This window comes from Protopterus annectens, chromosome 8.part0, assembly GCF_019279795.1.
Source record: "Protopterus annectens isolate FY-2018-M chromosome 8.part0, PAN1.0, whole genome shotgun sequence".
In the NCBI taxonomy this organism is placed as follows: domain Eukaryota; kingdom Metazoa; phylum Chordata; order Ceratodontiformes; family Protopteridae; genus Protopterus; species Protopterus annectens.
The window spans coordinates 1371517249-1371539748 of NC_056741.1; the positions used below are offsets into that span (position 1 = coordinate 1371517249).

Consider the following 22500-nt stretch of genomic DNA (forward strand, 5'->3'; position numbering starts at 1 on the left):
AAATGAAAAACGTTTCTTTTACACAGAAGACTGTGTTGATGACCACTTGTTAATACAAGTTACAGTGTGGTGACTTACTGTCTTCCTTGGTCTGAATATAGAGGACACTGCTCCGAGCCCCATCTCCAGCTTGAGTGTATGCCAGCACTTGTACACTGTAGTTGGTGAACTTCTCCAAACCCTTCAGCTCAACACGTTCTCGAGCTGTTGTAATATTCTGTATTTCTCCCCATTCTAAGAAAATAGACACATATTAAAGAAAATTACTCTTCATCCTGTCAAAACAAACAAATGCATATTGCTAATGTAATGCATTAGTGCAGAAATGTTTTTTCATTTGACATTTCCATGCTGAGCACACTCTGTTTTACTGTTCTCCAGTACTTATTTTATTTACATTTTCTACTGAGTTGTTTAGACCTTAAACAGCAAACTGGCTTTACAAATTCAGTCCTGCATGTACCACTACCTCTTTAAACTGTCCTTAGTGCAAATATTGCAGAGTTTGTCCCTTTGGGCGCAGGGTATAATAGCTCTTCTTTTCATAGAATAAGCCATGTGCTCAGGGTAACTGTGTGGTAGCAATGACAGCAGGCAAGACACTGAAAGTTTCACGAGCATAGGTCTTTCATTTTGGATCTCTGGCGAGGCAGTCATACTAAAACGTGTGCATGGATGCACATACGTCCACTTGAAACATAGCCTCACATTTGGCCCTCCCTCCCATTCACCTTCCATGCTACTGCGCTTCCAATCAACAGCATTTGGAGATGATAAGAACTGGACTCTGACTATTCTCTGTAGGAGAAGTTAATCTTTGATGTCCTTCTTTCCCCATAACCATACCCAGTGACTTTCGCTTATTTCTGAATATGAGCTCTCAGCATAGCAGATGACTAATTATTCACTCTCCTTTCTCTCTTCACATTACCAATCAAGTCAAATGAACTTATCTGGATAATTTATAAAGCTCAGTTAATACATTATACAGTCATATATACAAATGTCCAAAGCAGGGAAACATAATCAGAATAATGTATAAAAATGTATGGTTACACAAGACAGAAAAGCATAGAGCACAAAGTAGGGAAAATATAACACAGTTAAGTTTATAGTAGAGTCTGGAAGCCATAATGTATATACGTCAGAAAGTGACATTTTACAGCACAAAGGTAAAACTCTGACCCTTATTATAAGACAAATATATGCTAAGAAATAAATGAAGCTTGCTGTACATGGATTAGGGTATATTTTGCTGTAAGGGCTAAACAAACTCCAAACATCTGCACACTGCATGCAGGTTGCAGTGAGGTGGCTTATATGGAACTTTCCTTACAGGTATTACAAATCACACCACACAAACAAGAGAAGACTCGTATGGAGTTCCTGACATGAGAACAGCAAGTGGCAAATGACTTGTTCACCAGATCAGTATGGAGTCTGAGATAATCATCTATGCTTTACATATCATGCTTTATACAAGCCAAATACTTTACTGAGGCAAAAGATATAGTGCATATTTCATCCTCACTCAGAATAGGTGCTACAGCCTTGTTTGATGCTCTGCATCCACTTTCCTAAGTGGACTGGCTCTAGTTAGAACTCTCAGTTGTATAGGTTAGTTATTTTTGGAAGTCTGACATAGCATATAATTTTTTTTTTTGAAGAAACAACTCCCACAATGGCTAAGAGCAGAAAAGAATGACCATGAAGAGTCAATGTACCCTTCTGACAAACAAAACTGAGCTTCAGGACTATATGAATGGGTTTGTATCGCATACCCATTTAGTGTATTAGTCAAAACAGTGTTTGAACTATGTAAACATCAAACACAAATCACTTTTAGATTTAATTTTTTGCTTATGTTGGCTCTCTGCAAATGACCATCAGCTACACCCAAAGGTTCTGTTCTTCCACCAGAAATACCAACCGCCCATACTATCTGTGACTCATGCCTGGGTCTGATGGGCAGACGGAGGAACCTGAGGTAGCATTATACTGCTGCTTTGGAGTATTTTCTTCATGAAGAATGATATGCTATGCCACCCAGTAACACCATGTGGGCAGCAAATGCAATGGCTGTCAATGCTGCATCACCCCTTGCTTCTGCTAGGAGCATGACATCAGCAGGAATGCCCCACCCACCCAGGGATAATACTGCATGGTTGTTTCCTTAGTCTCTACAAGGGAAAACCAGTGTTGAGAACAGGCCCCAAGCATGCATGTCTCTCCCTCTGGATAGACAGGCTCATCCTCCCTGCCAGGCAGCTTTCAAACTGAGAACTTTCATATGTTAGCACCAGACCAGGAAATGTTCAGTATGTTGATCTGAAGTGAATGTGGGTTAAGGCTTGGGATTACAAACACCAGCTCAGATAAACATTTAAGTATCAATTTATTCAATGTTTGTTTGCCGACACATGCACAGATAAATAAATAAATATCAATATTCAGTTATGTGCTTAAGTGGTAGAAAACTCACGGCAGTAACAGCCCTCATCCTTTTTTTATTCTTGGTGTAACATGAGCAAAAAACTCCCATCCATAATGTTACTTAACAGTATGTATTAAAAAGAACATAAGCCAGTGGAAAGTGGGATTTCTACATCTGTTTTCAAAGTCAAGAAATATGAATAACAGAGTCTTTTATTTACACCTCTTACTACCTTAAATATATTCAGAATAAACAAAAATGTTGTTGCTACAATACCATGTTCTTATTCATAGGTAAGTACTAAGCTAGCTACACTTTGGGCCATTTAAGTCTAGCCAGTTTCCTTTTTTATGCTCAAATTAACATATCACATTCAGTTAGATATTGGCCTTACTCATCCCATGGTAGATAATTATATATTACTCCAATGATAATAACTGGGATCATAACATAAATAAGTTGAGGGGACTTGTGAGAGATAAAGCATTTAGGAGTTGCTTCTCTCTCTCTCCATTAGCAGTACAGGGGGCAGTCCTGGGGTAATTTTCCTGTTTCCAAAAACACAGTAGTCACGAACCAACAGCTTTAATGAAGCTTTCGGGTCTACACCCTTCATTAGCACATAAAATTAACCTATACAAACCACATTTAAATAGAGGAACATTTGAAAATCACATGAACAAGCCAGCCATTCAGATAAAGACCCAAATTAATTATGCAAATTATTTAAAAGTACATCATACCTAAATTTCTTAAATACTCTATTGTACTTATAAAATACATATATAAAAAATATATACATATATTTAAATCATCCATATTAAAATAAAATATAAGGAACATTAAAATAAATGATAAGACAAAACAATTCTCATAAATTCTCCCTTTGTCGCTTAACTAACACTGGTTTTATACTTACTGACCCATTTAGGCCCGGAGGTTTATCAGCCTGTAGATGTACTATCCATTCATATTCCTTCAATAACAGAATATTATCTAGATCACCACCCCTAATGCCCATTTGTACCGTACAGATGCACCTAAATTTAAATGCATGTGTTCGAAGTTCATGTAAATGTCTGAATAATGCGTTTGTCTCAACCTTCCTTTTAATCTCAGACCTATGCTCTGTTATTCTATCTTTAAGCTTCCTAGATGTTTTCCCACATAAAAACATTACATGAAGTGCAGTTAGCAAGATAAACTAGCTTAGTGGTATTACAATCTGCTCGAGAAACAAATTTAAACCATTCACCTGTTATGGGGTGCTGGAAGCTACTACTACTATCATTGATATCAGAACAACAGACACAATTGTAACACTTAAAGGTCCACATACTAGCTCGTGAATTCAGTCAAAAATCCTTATAACATAAAATTTGTTTAAACGTTTGACCATTTCTAAAAGCAAACCTTGGAACTGGACCTAGTAAATCTTTTAAGTCTGGTTGAGACATCAAAATTATCAAATTCTTCTTAATTATTTTACAGACATTATTAGTATTAGCATTATAAGTGGTGGTAAATCTAAGAACAGAACTGTTAACTGACCTATCACCTTCCCCTTCTGTTGTGCAACATAAGTGGTTCAGGGATGAGGAAGTTTTCTTGGAAGAAACTGAGAAGATGAGGAAAGAATTTATTGAGAATGGGTATCATCCTAGAGATGTTAATATGAGTTATGAGGAGGTGAAGCAAGGAAGAAGGGGCCCCTATAGACCAGTGTTTGGTTCTTTATCCCTGAACCACTTATGTTGCACAACAGAAGGGGAAGGTGATAGGTCAGTCAACAGTTCTGTTCTTAGATTTACCACCACTTATAATGCTAATACTAATAATGTCTGTAAAATAATTAAGAAGAATTGGATAATTTTGATGTCTCAACCAGACTTAAAAGATTTACTAGGTCCAGTTCCAAGGTTTGCTTTTAGAAATGGTCAAACGTTTAAACAAATTTTATGTTATAAGGATTTTTTGACTGAATCCATCCCTATACGAGCTAGTATGGGGACCTTTAAGTGTTACAATTGTGTCTGTTGTTCTGATATCAATGATAGTAGTAGTAGCTTCCAGCACCCCATAACAGGTGAAAGGTTTAAATTTGTTTCTCGAGCAGATTGTAATTCCACTAAACTAGTTTATCTTGCTAACTGCACTTCATTTAATGTTTTTTATGTGGGGAAAACATCTAGGAAGCTTAAAGATAGAATAACAGAGCATAGGTCTGAGATTAAAAGGAAGGTTGAGACAAACGCATTATTCAGACATTTACATGAACTTCGAACACATGCATTTAAATTTAGGTGCATCTGTACGGTACAAATGGGCATTAGGGGTGGTGATCTAGATAATATTCTGTTATTGAAGGAATATGAATGGATAGTACGTCTACAGGCTGATAAACCCTCGGGCCTAAATGGGTCAGTAAGTATAAAACCAGTGTTAGTTAAGCGACAAAGGGAGAATTTATGAGAATTGTTTTGTCTTATCATTTATTTTAATGTTCCTTATATTTTATTTTAATATGGATGATTTAAATATATGTATATATTTTTTATATATGTATTTTATAAGTACAATAGAGTATTTAAGAAATTTAGGTATGATGTGCTTTTAAATAATTTGCATAATTAATTTGGGTCTTTATCTGAATGGCTGGCTTGTTCATGTGATTTTCAAATGTTCTTCTATTTAAATGTGGTTTGTATAGGTTAATTTTATGTGCTGATGAAGGGTGTAGACCCGAAAGCTTCATTAAAGCTGTTTGTTCGTGACTACTGTGTTTTTGGATACTACTTGACATTTTCTGATCTAGTGTATTTTCGTGGTGGAACATTGTTGTGGCAAGTGGCCACTTACAACAATATAGGAGGAATTTAAAGCCAGCTGTTTCGATATTGTTGTGTATCTACACTGCCGTTGCAGGGATGAGTTCAACTATTAAAAGGTTACTAACTAAGTCAACTAATCCGTTGCTACAATCCAAGGTTGTGGAGTCTTCACAAGGTGATAATGTAACTAATGACTTAACTGAGTTTAATAAGCTGCTTGGCCATTTAGAGAAAAAAGTTCAAAGTTATAAGCATTTACAATGGCAGAGGCTTAGTTTTTTAGCCTATTTAGACTTGGGGGTAGTACCACGTGGATTGCGTATACTAAAGATGCCATCATATGGAAATACCCACCAGGAACTTTTAATGCAGTGGCAGCAATTGAATCTTGAACTCAGTAAGAGTTATATGAAGTTAATGAATCAATTTTTCAAGAAAGTGGAAAGTGAATTATTAGAAGAAATAGACTGTCTTGAAAAGGAAGTCTTTAAACTATGTGGTACGGAGTGTTTGAATGAACAGTATCAGTTATTTATTAATCGTGTTCAAGCACTTGACTATAGATTAGAAATGCAAAAGAAGCGAAAGCTTCAATGTGATATTAAAGATTTTAAAAATGGCCATATTTTTAGTTGGCCGAGAGGGGATTTCGCTCAACGGAGAACTGAGAGACTTAATAGTAGGTCAGTGAAGTCAGTTAATAGGCTTCTTGATGAATTGGATAAATTTGAATTGCCGCCATCACCGGCATTAGTTGTAGCTAATAATGAAATGGGCGTGTCAAATACGTCTGCTTCAGTTCCTGACTTGATGCGTCAGTGTGAGCGTATTACGGTGAATGGAGGTGCCAGAAGGGAGGAGATACCACTGAGTGTTGAGCTTGTCGGAGAAGTTAATGAGTCTGTAGTTACACCCGTAGCAGAGATCTCTGTATCTGGAGCGGAAGTAAAGGAAAAGCGTAAACAGATGGAGATTTCTTCTTTTTTACCTTTCAGGTTAAAACAACCGGAGAAGGTAGTGGTTCAGCAGAGAAATTTACAAGAGCCCCAAGGGCAGAAAACATTGCAGAAGTCGGTACAAGCGTTGAAGAGAAAGAACGAGAGTCCGAAGCTACCCAGCAAGGCTCCTCAGCGGTGAGGACAGGGATTTGCTTGTTAAAAGGTACTATTAATCTTTCTAACTATGTTTTGACTGAGCAACACTACAATTTGTTAAAAAATGGAATGAAATTCATCCCTACTTTTAAGGACAATATTGTGGACATTTTAACTGATGTAAAATTGTTTGCAAGAAACGTTATGCTTAAATCTTTGTTTAAACAAACTAATGATTCGAACTGTGTATGCAAAAAACTGAGTGTTTTTGTACCTCAACTTTCACCAGTTATTTTAGCCTTTTTAAATGTTGTTGAAAATGAGATAAGAGCTTTATATAGTATTAAGAATAAGTATAGAAATGGAGATGTTAAATATAACCTATCTTTCAATGAATACAAGTTGTTGTTGCAAATTAAAAAAGATAGTAGTATCATACTAAAACAAGCTGATAAAGGAGGGGCTACAGTGTTGATGGATAGGGTATGGTATATGAATAAGTTTAAGCAATTTTTGTCTGAAGCAAGTACTTTTAAAGTATTAACATTTGCAAATGTGAAAGATCATGTTTCTCAGGTGAATTTGGCATTATATGATATGCAACTGAATCAAGATATTACAATTGAACTGTTTAGTTACTTAACAGTAACATGTCCCAAAATCCCACAAATTTATGGTATCCCCAAAGTGCATAAATCAATGAGTGATCCACCATTAAGGCCTATCGTGTCTGGCAAGGGATGGGTGACTGAGCCAATTTCAAGATATTTACAAAAAGTGTTAGGAAAGTATCTACTTAAGTGTGAAACTGTTTTGAAAGATGCGGTTCACTTTTTAGAAAAATTGGATATGTGGTTTAATCACCAAACTAGTTCTGATTACTTCTTGGTTACACTGGACATAGCATCGCTTTTTACAGTTATTCCAATAGATTATGGGATTGAGGCAGTAAGAGGTTTCCTAATGATGCAATCTTTTGAGCAGACACGTGAAATTGAAAATATTTGCCTTTTATTAGATTTAGTTCTGACGAAGAATATTTTTATTTTTGATGGTGTTCCCTACCAGCAGTTAACTGGGGTGGCCATGGGTACATCTGTGGCGAATACTTTTGCCAATTTAGTTTTATATGTATGGGAAAAGCAATATATTCTAAATGAGAATAATGAGTATGCGCGTTTATTTGATTGTTACTGTAGGTTTGTGGATGATTGTTTTTCATTTGGAAGGGACTTTGATTCAGTTAGAAAGTTTCCTCTCCTATCTTAACACCACAACATGCTTCCTTAAGTTTAAGATGGACTTTTCCCTAGACAAAATAGATTTTTTAGACGTAAGGCTTTATAAACAACTTGGTAGGTTGGAAACAAGGATACATAGAAAGGATGTGCATGCAGCAAGGTATTTAAATACTGCCAGTATGCATCCAATGCATATCTATAGAGGTATTATAAAATCTCAGCTGATAAGGGTTAGTAGGTTAACAACTGATGAGGAAGTTTTCTTGGAAGAAACTGAGAAGATGAGGAAAGAATTTATTGAGAATGGGTATCATCCTAGAGATGTTAATATGAGTTATGAGGAGGTGAAGCAAGGAAGAAGGGGCCCCTATAGACCAGTTTTTGGTTCTTTATCCCTGAACCACTTATGTTGCACAACAGAAGGGGAAGGTGATAAGTCAGTCAACAGTTCTGTTCTTAGATTTACCACCACTTATAATGCTAATACTAATAATGTCTGTAAAATAATTAAGAAGAATTGGATAATTTTGATGTCTCAACCAGACTTAAAAGATTTACTCGGTCCAGTTCCAAGGTTTGCTTTTAGAAATGGTCAAACGTTTAAACAAATTTTATGTTATAAGGATTTTTTGACTGAATCCGTCCCTATACGAGCTAGTATGGGGACCTTTAAGTGTTACAACTGTGTCTGTTGTTCTGATATCAATGATAGTAGTAGTAGCTTCCAGCACCCCATAACAGGTGAATGGTTTAAATTTGTTTCTCGAGCAGATTGTAATACCACTAAGCTAGTTTATCTTGCTAACTGCACTTCATGTAATGTTTTTTTATATGGGGAAAACATCTAGGAAGCTTAAAGATAGAATAACAGAGCATAGGTCTGAGATTAAAATGAAGGTTGAGACAAACGCATTATTCAGACATTTACATGAATTTCGAACACATGCATTTAAATTTAGGTGCATCTGTACGGTACAAATGGGCATTAGGGGTGGTGATCTAGATAATATTCTGTTATTGAAGGAATATGAATGGATAGTACGTCTACAGGCTGATAAACCTCCGGGCCTAAATGGGTCAGTAAGTATAAAACCAGTGTTAGTTAAGCGACAAAGGGAGAATTTATGAGAATTGTTTTGTCTTATCATTTATTTTAATGTTCCTTATATTTTATTTTAATATGGATGATTTAAATATATGTATATATTTTTTATACATGTATTTTATAAGTACAATAGAGTATTTAAGAAATTTAGGTATGATGTGCTTTTAAATAATTTGCATAATTAATTTGGTCTTTATCTGAATGGCTGGCTTGTTCATGTGATTTTCAAATGTTCCTCTATTTAAATGTGGTTTGTATAGGTTAATTTTATGTGCTGATGAAGGGTGTAGACCCGAAAGCTTCATTAAAGCTGTTTGTTCGTGACTACTGTGTTTTTGGATACTATTTGACATTTTCTGATCTAGTGTATTTTCGTGGTAATTTTCCTGTTTCCCATCCACAGATCCAAGTTGTGCTTAAATATGGACAGGGATGAACTTTGTTTTAAGTGGATTGGGGAGTCTGTTCCACAGCAGCATTATCCTCTGCAAGATATACCAGTCCCTCCAAAGTGTTCTGTTGATGTTGTAGAAGAGGTTTAGATTCCTAGACCGAGTATTACTGATGCCATTTGACTTGCTGATGTGCAGTAAATCCATGAGTATACTGTCGGACGATGTTTTGTATGCCAGATACAGGTCACCTCTTAGCAGTCTGTAGGATACGGTGTATAGTGACAGGGCTTTGAGTTGGTCCATGTAGAACATATTGTTTAGGCCTTGTATCCCTTTAGTAAGGTATCACTGTGGGCATTCCAGTTATTGCATGTGTCTGGACACATATATGCTAAAGGGAGCATTATACTCATTAGCATTATACTCAATGACTGGCCTAATGAAGGCTAAGTAAAGGGAGACAATGGCAACCTTAGATCGAGACACAATCCCTTTGTTTATAAGCTGTACAATATAGAAGTACTTTCTTACAACAGACACATGTTGGTCAAAAGTTATGAGTTTCACAGTTTACAGTATAAGGCTGTCTTTGTCTGGTAGTGGGGTTGAGCTAATTTTATTAACAGACTATACTTATAATGTTTTAATCCTGAATGAGCATAACAGTTAACAGAAAGCCAACTTTATACAAAGAAGTATATACAAGGCTTACAGTTTTAAGCTGCCTCTGTGTAAATCTTTGTATAATTATGCTTCTATTCTTTGTATCTGTCTTGAGTTAGTGTTGAAGACGGCAATCATTTACACAAACTTATTTAGTTAATAAATAATAAAAAAAATGCCACCCAAAATATACACGTGAGGGTGTCCCAGTGGTTTACCCATTCAAAGGATGCAGCTGCTTATATATTAATTCTTCCTGTGGACAACTTTTATTTTATACACTGGTGTGTTTTCTTGACAAAGTAATTACATATAAAAATAATAACTAAACCAATGTGAACATCTGGATTGCATGGTTTTCTACAGTGACAATCACGAATGCATGAATCCATATACTTCAACAGTTCATATTAAACTGCGTTAAGGCCACGGGCCAATTATAACACAGACTCCATACCTAAAGAGAATGTTCTAATTCTTGCCTATGAATCCAGGTGCCTTTTAAACAACTGCCGTGAATATGAGTAATGGACAGCTAAAGGAAGTTTACTCCACTTATGAACCATTGACTGTGATATATATTTGGATCTTCAAACAGTTCTAAACCTTGCTATTTTAGAAGTATAGCATACTCCTCTAGTATTTTTACAAGTCAATCAACACTGAATTCAGCAACAAACATAACTCATTGTTCTTAAGGGCTTTAAATGCTAAATATAATTTGCCTTACAAGTACTTATAACTAACAGAGAAGAGTCCCAGATTTTGTAACCTAGAGATATAAGAGGTTTCCCTAATATCTGAGACTCTGTTAGTAAACTTTGGCTGTATGCCTTCAGATTACATTTGCTAAACATGCAGAACAATCTATTGTTGTGTACAGCTTTATTAAAAAATCCTTGTTCTTGATATCAAAATTCCTAAAAATTGACCCTAAAATTTTTGTAGCCTTTACTTTTTTTCTGAACATTTTTTCTAAAACTTAGATTATCATTAACAACCGCACCCAGATCCTTGTATTCAGTAAATTCCTGCAAGTCTGTTTGCCCCAATTTAATGATGGTACATTTGTTTTTATCAAAATATAAAATACTACTTTGTCTGTGTTAACTTTCACCCCATTTTGTTTTAACCACAGAGTGACGTGGTCCATGCACTGGTTGAAATATTCAATATCTTTTAAAGAAGTAACCATACATCCCATTTTTATGTCATTAGTGTATTTAGCCACCCATACCTTATGAGATTTTGGAATTAAGGAAAAAACAATATTTAAACAGCAAAGGGCCCCAAACGGAGCCATGTGGAACACCTCTATATGCACATTCTGTTATACAGCCAATTGATGTTGTGATTCCACCAGGGTGTCTTGTTTTTTTGAGTTAATTCTATACTTCTTCGTGGTGGGTGCAGCTGCCACTATGCAGTTATTAACATGCTTGTATAGGGTTTCTGTGAACAGTTCTGTGTAGGCAGCAGTGTTCTCAGTGTTTATGGAGGCTTGAAATTTTGCCAGATTATTACTTAATAGTAGTAAGTTATCCTTAGGGTAGTTCCTGAATATTCCAAGGTTAAATGGGGTTCCAGGTTTTATTTTTACTTCTAAGGAGACCATTTTGTGGTCTGACCTTACCAGATAAGACATTATACTAAGGGGTGTGCAGCACTTTCCCATATTAGTGAGGACCGGATTCAGTATAGTTGCACTCCTTGTTGATGCACTGACAATCTGGTCCAGGGAGTTTGTGTTTACGAAATCCAGGAATCTCTGTGCCTGCACATTTGGTGTTGTATATGATTCCAGTTAATAGTGGGGTAATTAAAGCCACACATGAATATGGTATTGGGTTGGATGTTAAGTGTTTCTAACAAATTTAAATATATGGTGTGAGTTTTCTGGGTCATACTGGGGGATCTAAAGCTTGCAAGGAAGTGATATTGGATTTTGCCTATGGTGATTTGAATGTGGAAAAGCTGAAGTACATTGTCCTGTTAGGCCAGTCTTGAGGTATATTTATTTTTGATGTAAATCGAGACACCTCCATCCTTTGTCTCTGTCTGAGTAGTAGCTAGTCTAAACGTGTGGAAGGCACTATAACCTTGCACTGTTGGTATGCTCTCTGTGGCTTTAAACCACATCTCAGTGACAGCATAGATGTCAACATTCTCTAGGTTGAAGAGAGCTTCTAGGCAGTGGAGTTGTTTGTTTAGACTCCTAGCACTGAGCAGTAACACCTTTATATGTTTTGGTTTTGATTTGCTATGTCAGTTTGGCATTGCCTAAAAAATTCACTATGGGGAAGATGATGTTTCAGCTAATATTCGAAAGCCTAGAGGGGAGAGGTGCAGACCATCCCAGTCAAAGAAGCGTCGCCTGTTGACCATTTCCTTTCATACTGACAAATAATGCACCTCCTTAGAATGACACCAAAAACTAAGCCAATTATTAAAGTCAATCATCTTTTGTTCATACTGTGGTATCATCCTTGGAAAAGGTAAAATGCTGCTCAATGCTAGACTCATACCAGCCTGGGACACATATTCAGACAGCTCCATGATGTCTCTCTTCATTTAGTCTATGGAAGTACATCTCAGATCATTTACACCTACATGGACTACAACTGAGTCATACTGGTACTTGTGGTCAAATGACCTGAGTGCATGCATAATGTGGTAGATCCTGGCCCCTGAAAAGCAAAAGCAACTGACTGTGATTTTCTCTTTACTCAGCCTCATAAGAGGGACATTAGTTTGTCTCACAATGGAGTACCAATGACTAGAATGCTGGATTTTGTGATGACTTGCCTTATGGGCTTAGAAGAAGAGGCTCCATGAGATGTAGCTGTATGTATTGATGTGGGTGTTATTTTGAAAGAGTGCATTCAGGGGGGCTGAGGGTGTTTGTTAGGTGCACTTTGTCTAGGAGGTCTTTGGGGTTTAGGAAGGTTACATTTAAGCATATGCGGGTCTATGTGTCTGCTCTGAATTGTGTGTAGTGTGTGTACTATTGGCAACCTTATTGACATTAGGAGTGCTTTTATGTGAGAGCTTTGCCTCCAGTGACATCCTGTAAATACATCTCTCACATACCATATCAGTTTGTTTGAGAATTAACTGATTGTCGGTAAATATGAGGCAATTACTACATTGCCTCAGGATGCCCATATCCACCAAGCTGGCAAGGGATAGTGGGAAAGTTCATATCCATGGCAACATACTCTTTTTATTGATTAGACAGTTTGAGCGAGAATATAAAGCAATGCCAGGAATGTCCAGTTTGCAACTCTGGGGCAGTACTTCTTACTGCAAACTAGTTTTCCTGTAGGCAACTAGGTATTGGTGAAATTGGTACATTTACAGGAAAAATGGCAGCTCAAGGTGTCTGTGGCTATAAAGTATTTAGGCAGATATTTTGAATTTAGAAACAAATCAAGCTGTGTGTACTTACTGAAAAAAGGAATTAGCTTGTCAAGAATGATGAAAAGAGGAGAGTCACCTGAATGGCTACTTCCTGACTACTAGTAGTGTTGGTCTCACCACAGCTTCACTCTTCTGGGATACAATGCTCCTATGCTTCATCTCTCACCACCAGGAGCAAAACAGTAGCACCAATCCCAAGATGAGAAGCTGGTCACAGCTTGTTTGGTGATCCACAGTCTTGTCCCAGATGATGCAAGGGTTTGTAGGCTTGTTGTAGCCTTTTCATGGTAGATACACTGAATAGCAACCAGACCAATCACAAAGGTCAAGCACAGACACTCGCTTCCCAAGCAGAAAGAGAGAGGAAATTCTGCTCTTTCTCTTACCAGTTTCAAAATATAAGCACAAATTCTACATTGACACCAATGAAGCAGTTACTAGGTTTTGTGGTGATGAGCAGTACCAAGGAAATAATGTTCTATGCTCCTTCTCTCACCAGCAGCAAAACAGAAGCACTAATTCCAAGATGACTACTGACAGGCAGAATGTGGGCTCTCCAGTAATCAGTGGTCTTGGAGTAGATGTTGCATATTTTAAAGGTAAAATGTAAAAATGGGCTAATATCCTAAGAGCTGCAATATGCACTAAGCAGTTAGATATGAAAGAGGGGTAACTTCAGCTTTAGCTATTTAAGTAGATAGCCACTAATTTTAAAACAGCAAGACAGATTGTAAGGGGGTGGGCACTTTGTAGTCTGGTTCTACAGATTACAGTGGGATGGCCAATACATTTAAACAGTTGAAGGGAGTGATTTCCCAAAATGATAAATTTGTGTTGACTCACAATAGCCAATGAAAGAGGAGAGGTAAGAAGATATGTGGTCAAATTAAAATAAGGGGCAGGCAACTAGAAAGACAGTTGAGTTTAAAAACACAACAGGACCAGGGTGGAAAGGTTAGGAAAATCTTAATTTCTGTGTAACTCACAGGAGACACAGCTGTGGTCTCTCTCACGTTCTTAGCTTAAATATGTAATTAAAACATAATACAAGTAAAACACAGTGTGAAGAAAACAAATCACAACATACAAAATAGAAGAAGGCAATAAATCAACAAAATACAAGAAAGCAAAAACAAACTAACCTTTCCCTCAAAGCAAGTTGCTGCAGAGTCTGGGTGAGGTTTTCTAGTAACTGCAATCACATTTATTGATACTCTCCTAGTCACAAATACCATCACACCTTCACCTCCCTACTTTCCCTTTAATAGTCCAACAAAAGGTAACCATGCAGTGAAACTCTTTCAGATCTCCAATGTTTGTTGGTCACAATAATATCATATGTTTCATATAATTAAAATTAACCTGACCATTATCTTGCTGACAAGGAAAAGTTTAGTGAAAATCATGCAAATTATACTTTATGAATGTATTCTGCCTTAACATGAAATTTAAGAACAAACAAATTTACACAATTGACAGACAGGGCTTGCTCATGTTAATCATTACAAAATAATACAGTACATGTACTGAAAAATACACAAATGGCAACACTAAAAGACCTATAGTGCATTTAGTTTGAGAGTTATAGCTATCATCTAAGCAGCTAAACAAACCCTTCATCCAGCAAAAACCTTCCTTATTCTGTTGGAAGCAGCTTTATACTCTTCTGATCATCTTGCATCCTAAATTTCCCATTAGAATACATTTTTTGGCCTTAATATCTCAAGCATGCAGTAGTATTTCCTCAGGTCTAACTCAAACTGTCCATATCTAGTTGCCATTTATGTCCCCTTTACCCTCCTATTCCTCTATAAAATCATCACTCATTTTCCTATATAATACAATGTGCGCATATCATGCTATCTACTACATCTTGCCACCAGAGCCAAATGTGTGCCAGCTCTGGCTGTGGTTCTGGACGCAATGAAGGTATATTATCGATGGTATTAGGGACACCACCTGGATGTCTGCAGTAACAAAGTTGGTGAAAGGTTGTACAGATCAGTTAGGACATCCATTTAAGTTGATTGCATCATTCCCAAAAAATAATTAAAGTTCTCTCTGCATGGTTTTGAAGGAAATTGCTTCACTTCCCAGAAACAATTAAAGTTACCTCTGCATTGTTTTGAAGGAAAGGTTTGTGCAGACACACACGCGCGCACACACACACACACACACACACACACACACACACATATATATATATATATATATATATATATATATATATATATATATATATATATATGGAATATATGGATCTACTTTCAATGAATGAAAGTACGATCCATTGAATCTCACTTACCTGCTCACTATCCACTGAAATGTCTTTTAAATGAAACAACGAACTGCTGAATTCCTTTCCCAGGTAAAGGAAAGTACAGTTGTGTATACTTACCATAAATGTAGATGTTCAAGTGCATTCACTGTTGCAATCATCACATTTGGATTATCTGCTTGCAGTAGCCCTCATTTGGCCTGATTAACAAAGTCTTGGGTTCTGCGTCGGTTGATGTCTCTTCTTCCAAGACATCAGGTTGTCAGGGGTATAAAACATGTAGCCAATGCCATTACATCAGTTTTTCTTGCCCCAGATGTCAGGTGCCCCCTTAATGGGAAGCAATAAAACATATCTATACATATATACAAGGATATACCTTCAATGAAAAAGCAAATACACCAAAAAGCTTTTAAGCATAGCAAAGGAGAATAGTGGTATAGCTAAAGAAATCAGGGGGCTGGAGGGAGGGTAACCAGGACTGTAACAGTGAATACACTCGAACATCTACATTTATGGTAAGTGTACACAACTGACTATGTTCTTTGTGTTTCACTGTTGCAGTCATCACATTTGGGTAGATTCCCAAAGTTAAGGATGGGAGGAGGAATTTAGATAGCATTAGGACCATCTATAAGACCCTGCAAGACTGCAGTGGCAAAGCCAGCTCTGGATTTAGAGAAAATTGTCAAACGGTAATGCTTAGTGAAGGTATGTACAGAACTCCAGGTAGCAGCTTCTAGGATGTCCCTGGTAGGGACACCTCTGAGAAAGGCTGTAGAGGTAGATGCAGCCCTGGTTGAATGGGGTGTGATCCCCTGTGGGATAGGATTTCCATGGTGCTTACAGCAGAAATGTATGCAATGGCCTATCCATTTAGAAATGGTTTGCTTTGAAATAGCCTTCCCCTCTGCCCCTGCAGCAAATGCCACCAGCAGTTGTTCAGATTTCCTTTGAGGTTTGGTCCTGTCCAAGTAAAATCTAAGTTGCCTGTGTACATCTAAGGAGTGTGGTATCCATTTCCCTTTGTTCTGTGGATTAGGAAAGAAGGTTGGCAAATGAATGGACTGATTGAGAGCCACACTGAGTACCACCTTGGGCATGAAAGAGGGATTGGTTCTCACCCTACCCGCATGAAAGATGAGGAAAGTCTCCACTGCCATAAGGGCCTGTAATTCAGATACCCTTCTTGATGAAGTGATTGCTAAAAGGAAGGCTGTTTTCCAAGAAAGGAATTTTAAATCTGCACTAGCAGCTGGTTCGAAAGGAGGAAGAGTGAGTTTCTCCAATACAAAGTTAAGGTCCCAGGCTGGAGTTGGGGCTCTCCTGTGTGGTCTTACATTTTTGGCCCCTCTGAGGAACTGCCTGAGCAATGGATAAGAGAAGAGGGAAGGTTCTCTGTTATAATGAGCTGAAATGGCTGAGGTGTGAATTTTGATAGAGGAAAAAGAAAGTCCCTTGTGAAGCATCTCAGTTAAGTATTGAAAAATCTGAGGTAAGTTGGGCGCTGCTGTGCTCATCTCATGCGATAGGTTCCAGGCAAAGAATCTTTTTCATTTTTCAGCATAAGATTTTCTAGTACTAGGCCTCCTTGCCTCTAAAATGATAACCATCACTGGTTTACTGAGGGATGGTAAGGGAAAAATCAGGTAATTAGCCAGGCTGCAAGGTTCAGGGTTTGAAGCTGAGGGTGCAGAATCTGGTTCTCCTGCTGAGACAGCAGGGTAGGGGTCAGAGGCAGGTGCCATGGGGCCAACAGTGACACACTGCGCAAGAGGAGGTACCAGGGTTTGTGTGGCCAGACTGGTGCAGTCAATATCTTCCTTGGTTTGTCCTGTTTGATCTTTAGCAGAACTTTGGAGAGGAGAGGCAGAGGAGGAAAGGCATAAACTGATAGGTTTTTCCAGTTGAAGGACAGAGCATCCACTTTCCAAGCTTGTTTGTGGGGAGTCCTTGTGGAAAATTTGTCCAATTGGTAGTTCTGGGGGGAGGCAAATAGGTCTATATCTGGGCTCCCCCATTTTTTTGTCAACATGTTGAAAATCTTTGGTTCCAGTTTCCACTCGTGTGGGTCCATGAGGTTTCTGCTTAGTCCATCTGCCAGTGTATTTAGTTTTCCTGGCAGGAATTGAGCTTGTAGATGCACTTGGTAGCTCAAGGTTGTGTTCCACAATGCCATGGCTAGTCTGCAGAGGGGGTAAGAATGGGTACCCCCCGGCTTGTTTATGTACCACATAATAGTGGTGTTGTCTGTCTTTACCATTAATTGTCCTGGAAGAATGTGGTCTTTGAAGGCTGTCAGAGCATTCAGTACAGCTAACATCTCTTTTTGATTGATATGCAGGTGCATTTGACTTGGGTTCCATTTGCCCTGAATGCACTTCCCTGCCAGGTGAACCCCCCCATGCATAGTCTGATGCGTCTGTTGTTAGGGTTTGGGCGGCAGGGGGAAGAGTGAATGGTAGTCCCTTGTTTTGGTGGCAAGCCTCTGCTCACCAAAGAAACTCTAGGCGAAGGCAAGGTATGACAGGAATCATTGCTTCTAGATCCTGAGAATGTTGACACCATAGGCTTTTTAGATACCACTGTAGTTTCCTCATATGCAGTCTTGCATATGGAGTTAGGAGAATGCAGGAGGCCATGAACCCCAAGGCTTGCAGTATTTGCCTTGCAGATAGCAGGGTTTTCGTGGCCACTAGTTTGAAGTAGGTTGTCAATTGAATTTGTTTCTCTGGCATGAGGAAAGCCATCTGGGAAGTTGCGTTCAAGCTTGCTCCCATTAATACAATTTGTTGACAGGGTACCATTTGTGACTTCTTTTCGTTTATGGTGTACTCCAGACAAGTTAGCACCTTTTGTACAAATGCCAGATGATTCAAAAGTATGTCCTGGCTTTCTGCCTGAATAAGACAATCGTCCAGATATGGGCATATTTGAATTTTTCTTTGCCTGCAAAATGCAATGACAGGTGCTAGGCACTTTGTGAATACACTGGGTGCAGTAGATAAGCCAAAGGGCAGTGCAGAGAACTGATGGTGCATGTAGCCTGCTTTGAAGCATAGGTATCTTCTGCAAGATTCCCTGATTGGGATGTGCAGGTAGGCTTCCTTTAAATCCAGCGCTGCCAACCAGGCATCTTTGCCTAGTATAGGAAGTAGCTGGTGAAGAGTTAGCATCTTGAATTTGGGAATCACCAAAAAGTGCTTAAGGTAGAAAGGTCCAGGACAGGACGCCATGAATTGTCTTTTCGGGGTACCAGGAAAAGTCTTGAATAAAAACCTTGTCCCTTTTCCTCTTCTGGTACAGTTTGAATAGCCTTTATGCTTAAGAGAGAGAGTACTTGCTTTTGAGCCTTTGCCCATTGATTTGGGGGTAGATCTGGCCAACCGTTTGGGGTTGGTAATGTGTGGAAGTGAAATCTGTATCCTTGGGAGACTACTTAAAAACCATTTGTCCTGGGTAATGAGTTCCCAGTTTTTGGCCTGCAGGGCAATCTTTCCCCCTAAAGGAGCAGTCAGTTGAGAAGTGCCTGGAAGTTTTAAAGTCAAGTCATTGAGACAGCTTCCCATAGTGGGGAGTGTTACTACTCCTTGATTTAGAAGCGAGAACCCCCCACTGCTTAGTCTTGTGCATACCCTGTGACTGAAACCCAGGGGTTCTGCTGGTTCTGGGTTTGGGTTGAGAAGGCCTGGAAGAGGCAGGAAAGGACCAATTCTTAGACAGCCAATGCCTACTAAATCTTGGAGGCTGAACTTGTAGGAAATCTTTAGGTTTGTATAGATTTAGCTTTTTCCTCCATCTTTTTAAGAACTTCTTCTGCTCTGTTGCCAAACAGGCGGTCCTGATTTAAGGGAGCATCCAACAATTTAGCTTTAACATGATCTGGCAAAGACTTTTCCTTAAGCCAAGCATGCCTTCTAAGTACAGAGCCAGTGACAGCAGCCCTTCAAGAGGCCTCTAATGAATCAAACCCACATTGCAAAGTATGTTTTCCAACCTGTTCAGCAGAATGCATTAAATCCTGTAAATCCTTATTTTCAGCACAGTCAGGAATCAACATCATTTTCTGTTTAAGCAATCCAATAATATGTTGCTGATACTTCAACATATGAAACTGACAATTTAAGGCCCTAATGGCCAAAGTTGCAGAAGTGTATAACTTCTTACCCTATCTATCCAGCGCCCTGAAGTCTCTATCAGAAGGGGTAGGATTTTTGGCAGTAGTAGCCTTAATGCCCTTGGGTCCCTGTGAAATATTCTCAGGATCCACAGTAGGATTTTTGTAAAGGAATTTGTCTGAATCAGGAACCCTGTGATATCTATCTGGTTTTCTGGGAGCAGGAGGCAAAGAATCAGGGGCCAAACTAAATTCCGAAAAGGCATCATCAACTATGTCTAGTACTGGAGGGACAGCTAAAGGCCTGTGTTGGGGTGGGAGTAAGAAGCCCCTAAGCCTCTTTTTTGAATCACAGTAATCCTGGCTTTCCCAGTGGAAATGTTCCCTAAGAGTATGCAAGGTTTCACCAAAAGAGAAATCCTCTGGAGGGGATGCAGAGGGAATACAGTCCTCTGCATCAGAATCCTCATAAGCAGATAAGGGTAAATCCAGGTCATGAGAAGAAACAGAAATTTCAGAATCCGGGTCAGAAAATTCATAAACAAATTCAGTCCTAGGTCTCTTAGAAGGGGATGGTTGGCTTCCCCTGATTAAAGTTATAAGGTCTTCAGTCATTCTTATCATTTGTTTTTTAGGCATAGAGGCCTGAGCATGCAGCCTGGACGTCAGTTTTCTAGACATGGTTCGAGCTTTAGGCCTTAAAGAAGAAGGTGGCATTGGTTTATTATGCAAATCTGTAGGCCTGAATACACCCTCAGAAGCCGGTGCCTGCACAGCGGCTCCGGACCCATCCGAGGTAAAGACATCCGCAGATTCCACAGTTGAAGCATCTCGCGGCATACTGGACTCTGAATGGGTCTCAGTAGAGGCCTGCGAATCAGAAGTAGTGGGTATCAGGGGCTGAGAAAGTGCCTCACTGAGTAACAGTGAACTGGCGACTGGCTTAGGAGAAGCGTCGTCAGCAGCTTTGGACCTAGGTGGTCTGTCTCTGTCTTTATCTTTGCATTTTTTTGGAATGCTGGTAGTCGGATGGCTAACTGATGACATATCTGGATAATTGAACTGAGAACCAAAATATTTAGAAGCGTAAATATACTGACAATGGATAGTTCGTTGGTTAAATAAGGCACAAAACCGACAGTAAGGTACGTCGTGGTCAGGGCCTAGGCAAGGAATACAGTACAAACAAAAATCTTTATGAGGTATTTGCTTTCCACAACATATGCAATTATTAACTTTTACTGACATCGTTAAAGAGCAAGAAAATGTTTCCCCAACAGGGTTCTTAGCTTTAGTTGAAGACTTTGGTTCTGAAACTTGAAAACGAAAATTTCGGAGTCAGCCGACCGGCACTTGTGAACTGTTTCTGCTTCGGGCATCGCACAGCACGAAAGACTGATGTAATGGCGTCGGCTGCATGTTTTATACCCCTGACGACCTGACGTCACGGAAGAAGAAACAGCAACCGACGCAGGACCCAAACCTTTGTTAATCAGGCCGACTGAGGGCTACTGCAAGCAAATAACCCAAATGTGATGACTGCAACAGTGAAACACGAAGAACATCCACTGGACCACCAGGCAAATGAAACACAACAGAAAGAAATGGAGCCCACTAAAGGGGGGGGGCTCTTCCCCCACCCCCTCCTACTTAAATATACCAACTCCAAAATCACACTACATGGGGAGAGGGCACAGTTCACCATTGTGGTCCAGTGGTTCCTTTCCCTGGGAAAGGAATTCGGCAGTTTGTTGTTTATTTTAAAAGACGTTTTGGTGGATAGTGAGTGGGTAAGTGAGATTCGATGGATCGTACTTTTGTTCATTGAAAGTAGATCCATATATATGGGTCTACTTTTTCTCATCGAAGAAAGCTCATGCTTTCGAAAAAAAAAAGTACAAGATTCCATTTACGCAAAAGTTCACTTTCGCGACTACTGGTTTACTGAACCAATAATATTAAAAAAAAACAACACTACAAAGGCATTTTTGCAGGGGGGGCAAGCCCCCTGCAGCCCCCATGTGGGGGCCTGTCTCCCCACACTCCCGCTACTTTACATATACTAACTCCGAGATCGCACTACAGTGGGGAAACAGGTATATTCCCTTATCCCCACTGTAGCATGCTTTGGTACTGCGCTGTTATTTTTTTTTTTTAAATATTACCGGTTCGGTGTAGTGTTTGCTCATCCTTTCACTCACTCAACAGTACCACATGTGGACAGATGACATATTCAATGAACTCCAAACGTGGCACTATCCTGGCAAAGCTTGACAGCTTTACCAATGAGCTTATTGAGCTAATGGGTGGGTCTAGAAGGGATGCATGTGTAGGTACAGCATATAAAGAGTGTTACTATAGATAATTCACATCAGATGAGGGAATATGACTACAAGATCCATCAGCAGACAAAGGAAACAAGAATATTAAAGGACTAGCTGTACAGTTTAGAGGTTTAGGACAGCAGTTTATCATACATGACCAAGCATGTCAATATGTGCATGATCAGTCTGCCACAGAAAGTGATTGCCATCAGTGGGGTGAAGTTCATGAAGGAGCAGATAAGGCATGCACCTGGCAGGCCACTGGAGACTGATTTGCAGACAAAAGACACAAATGGTGAAAGAGATGGCTGCAGATCTTAAGTGCTTCAAGCACTTGCTGTTGAAGTGTCTAAACCCATATCCAAACAATACCGAAAAAGTAAGGCTACAGACTTGAAAGGCCTCATAACTGGCAGAAAGAATACCAAGTCTGTAGAGGAGTTTTTGCCATCCTGCAGCACAAGTCCATCCACTTCAGTGACAATATGGAATAGTGGCAAAGATGGTGGGCCTAGTGACATTAGCAGTCATATGGAAAGGTGGTCTTTCCATTCATGTGAAGAGACATCCCTCTAAAGGATAGAATGGGGTAGAAGGA

General features: G+C 39.0%; 1 protein-coding gene across 1 annotated transcript in view; it reads right to left on the reverse strand.

The window, feature by feature from the left end:
• The window catches only part of DSCAML1 (DS cell adhesion molecule like 1), a 1743400-nt gene that overhangs the window by 691060 nt on the left and 1029840 nt on the right, over positions 1 to 22500 (reverse strand). Inside the window, exon 13 of the mRNA XM_044080956.1 lies at positions 79 to 234. Within this exon, the coding sequence (XP_043936891.1) occupies positions 79 to 234 (156 nt within the window). The remainder of the gene's footprint in view (positions 1 to 78; positions 235 to 22500) is intronic.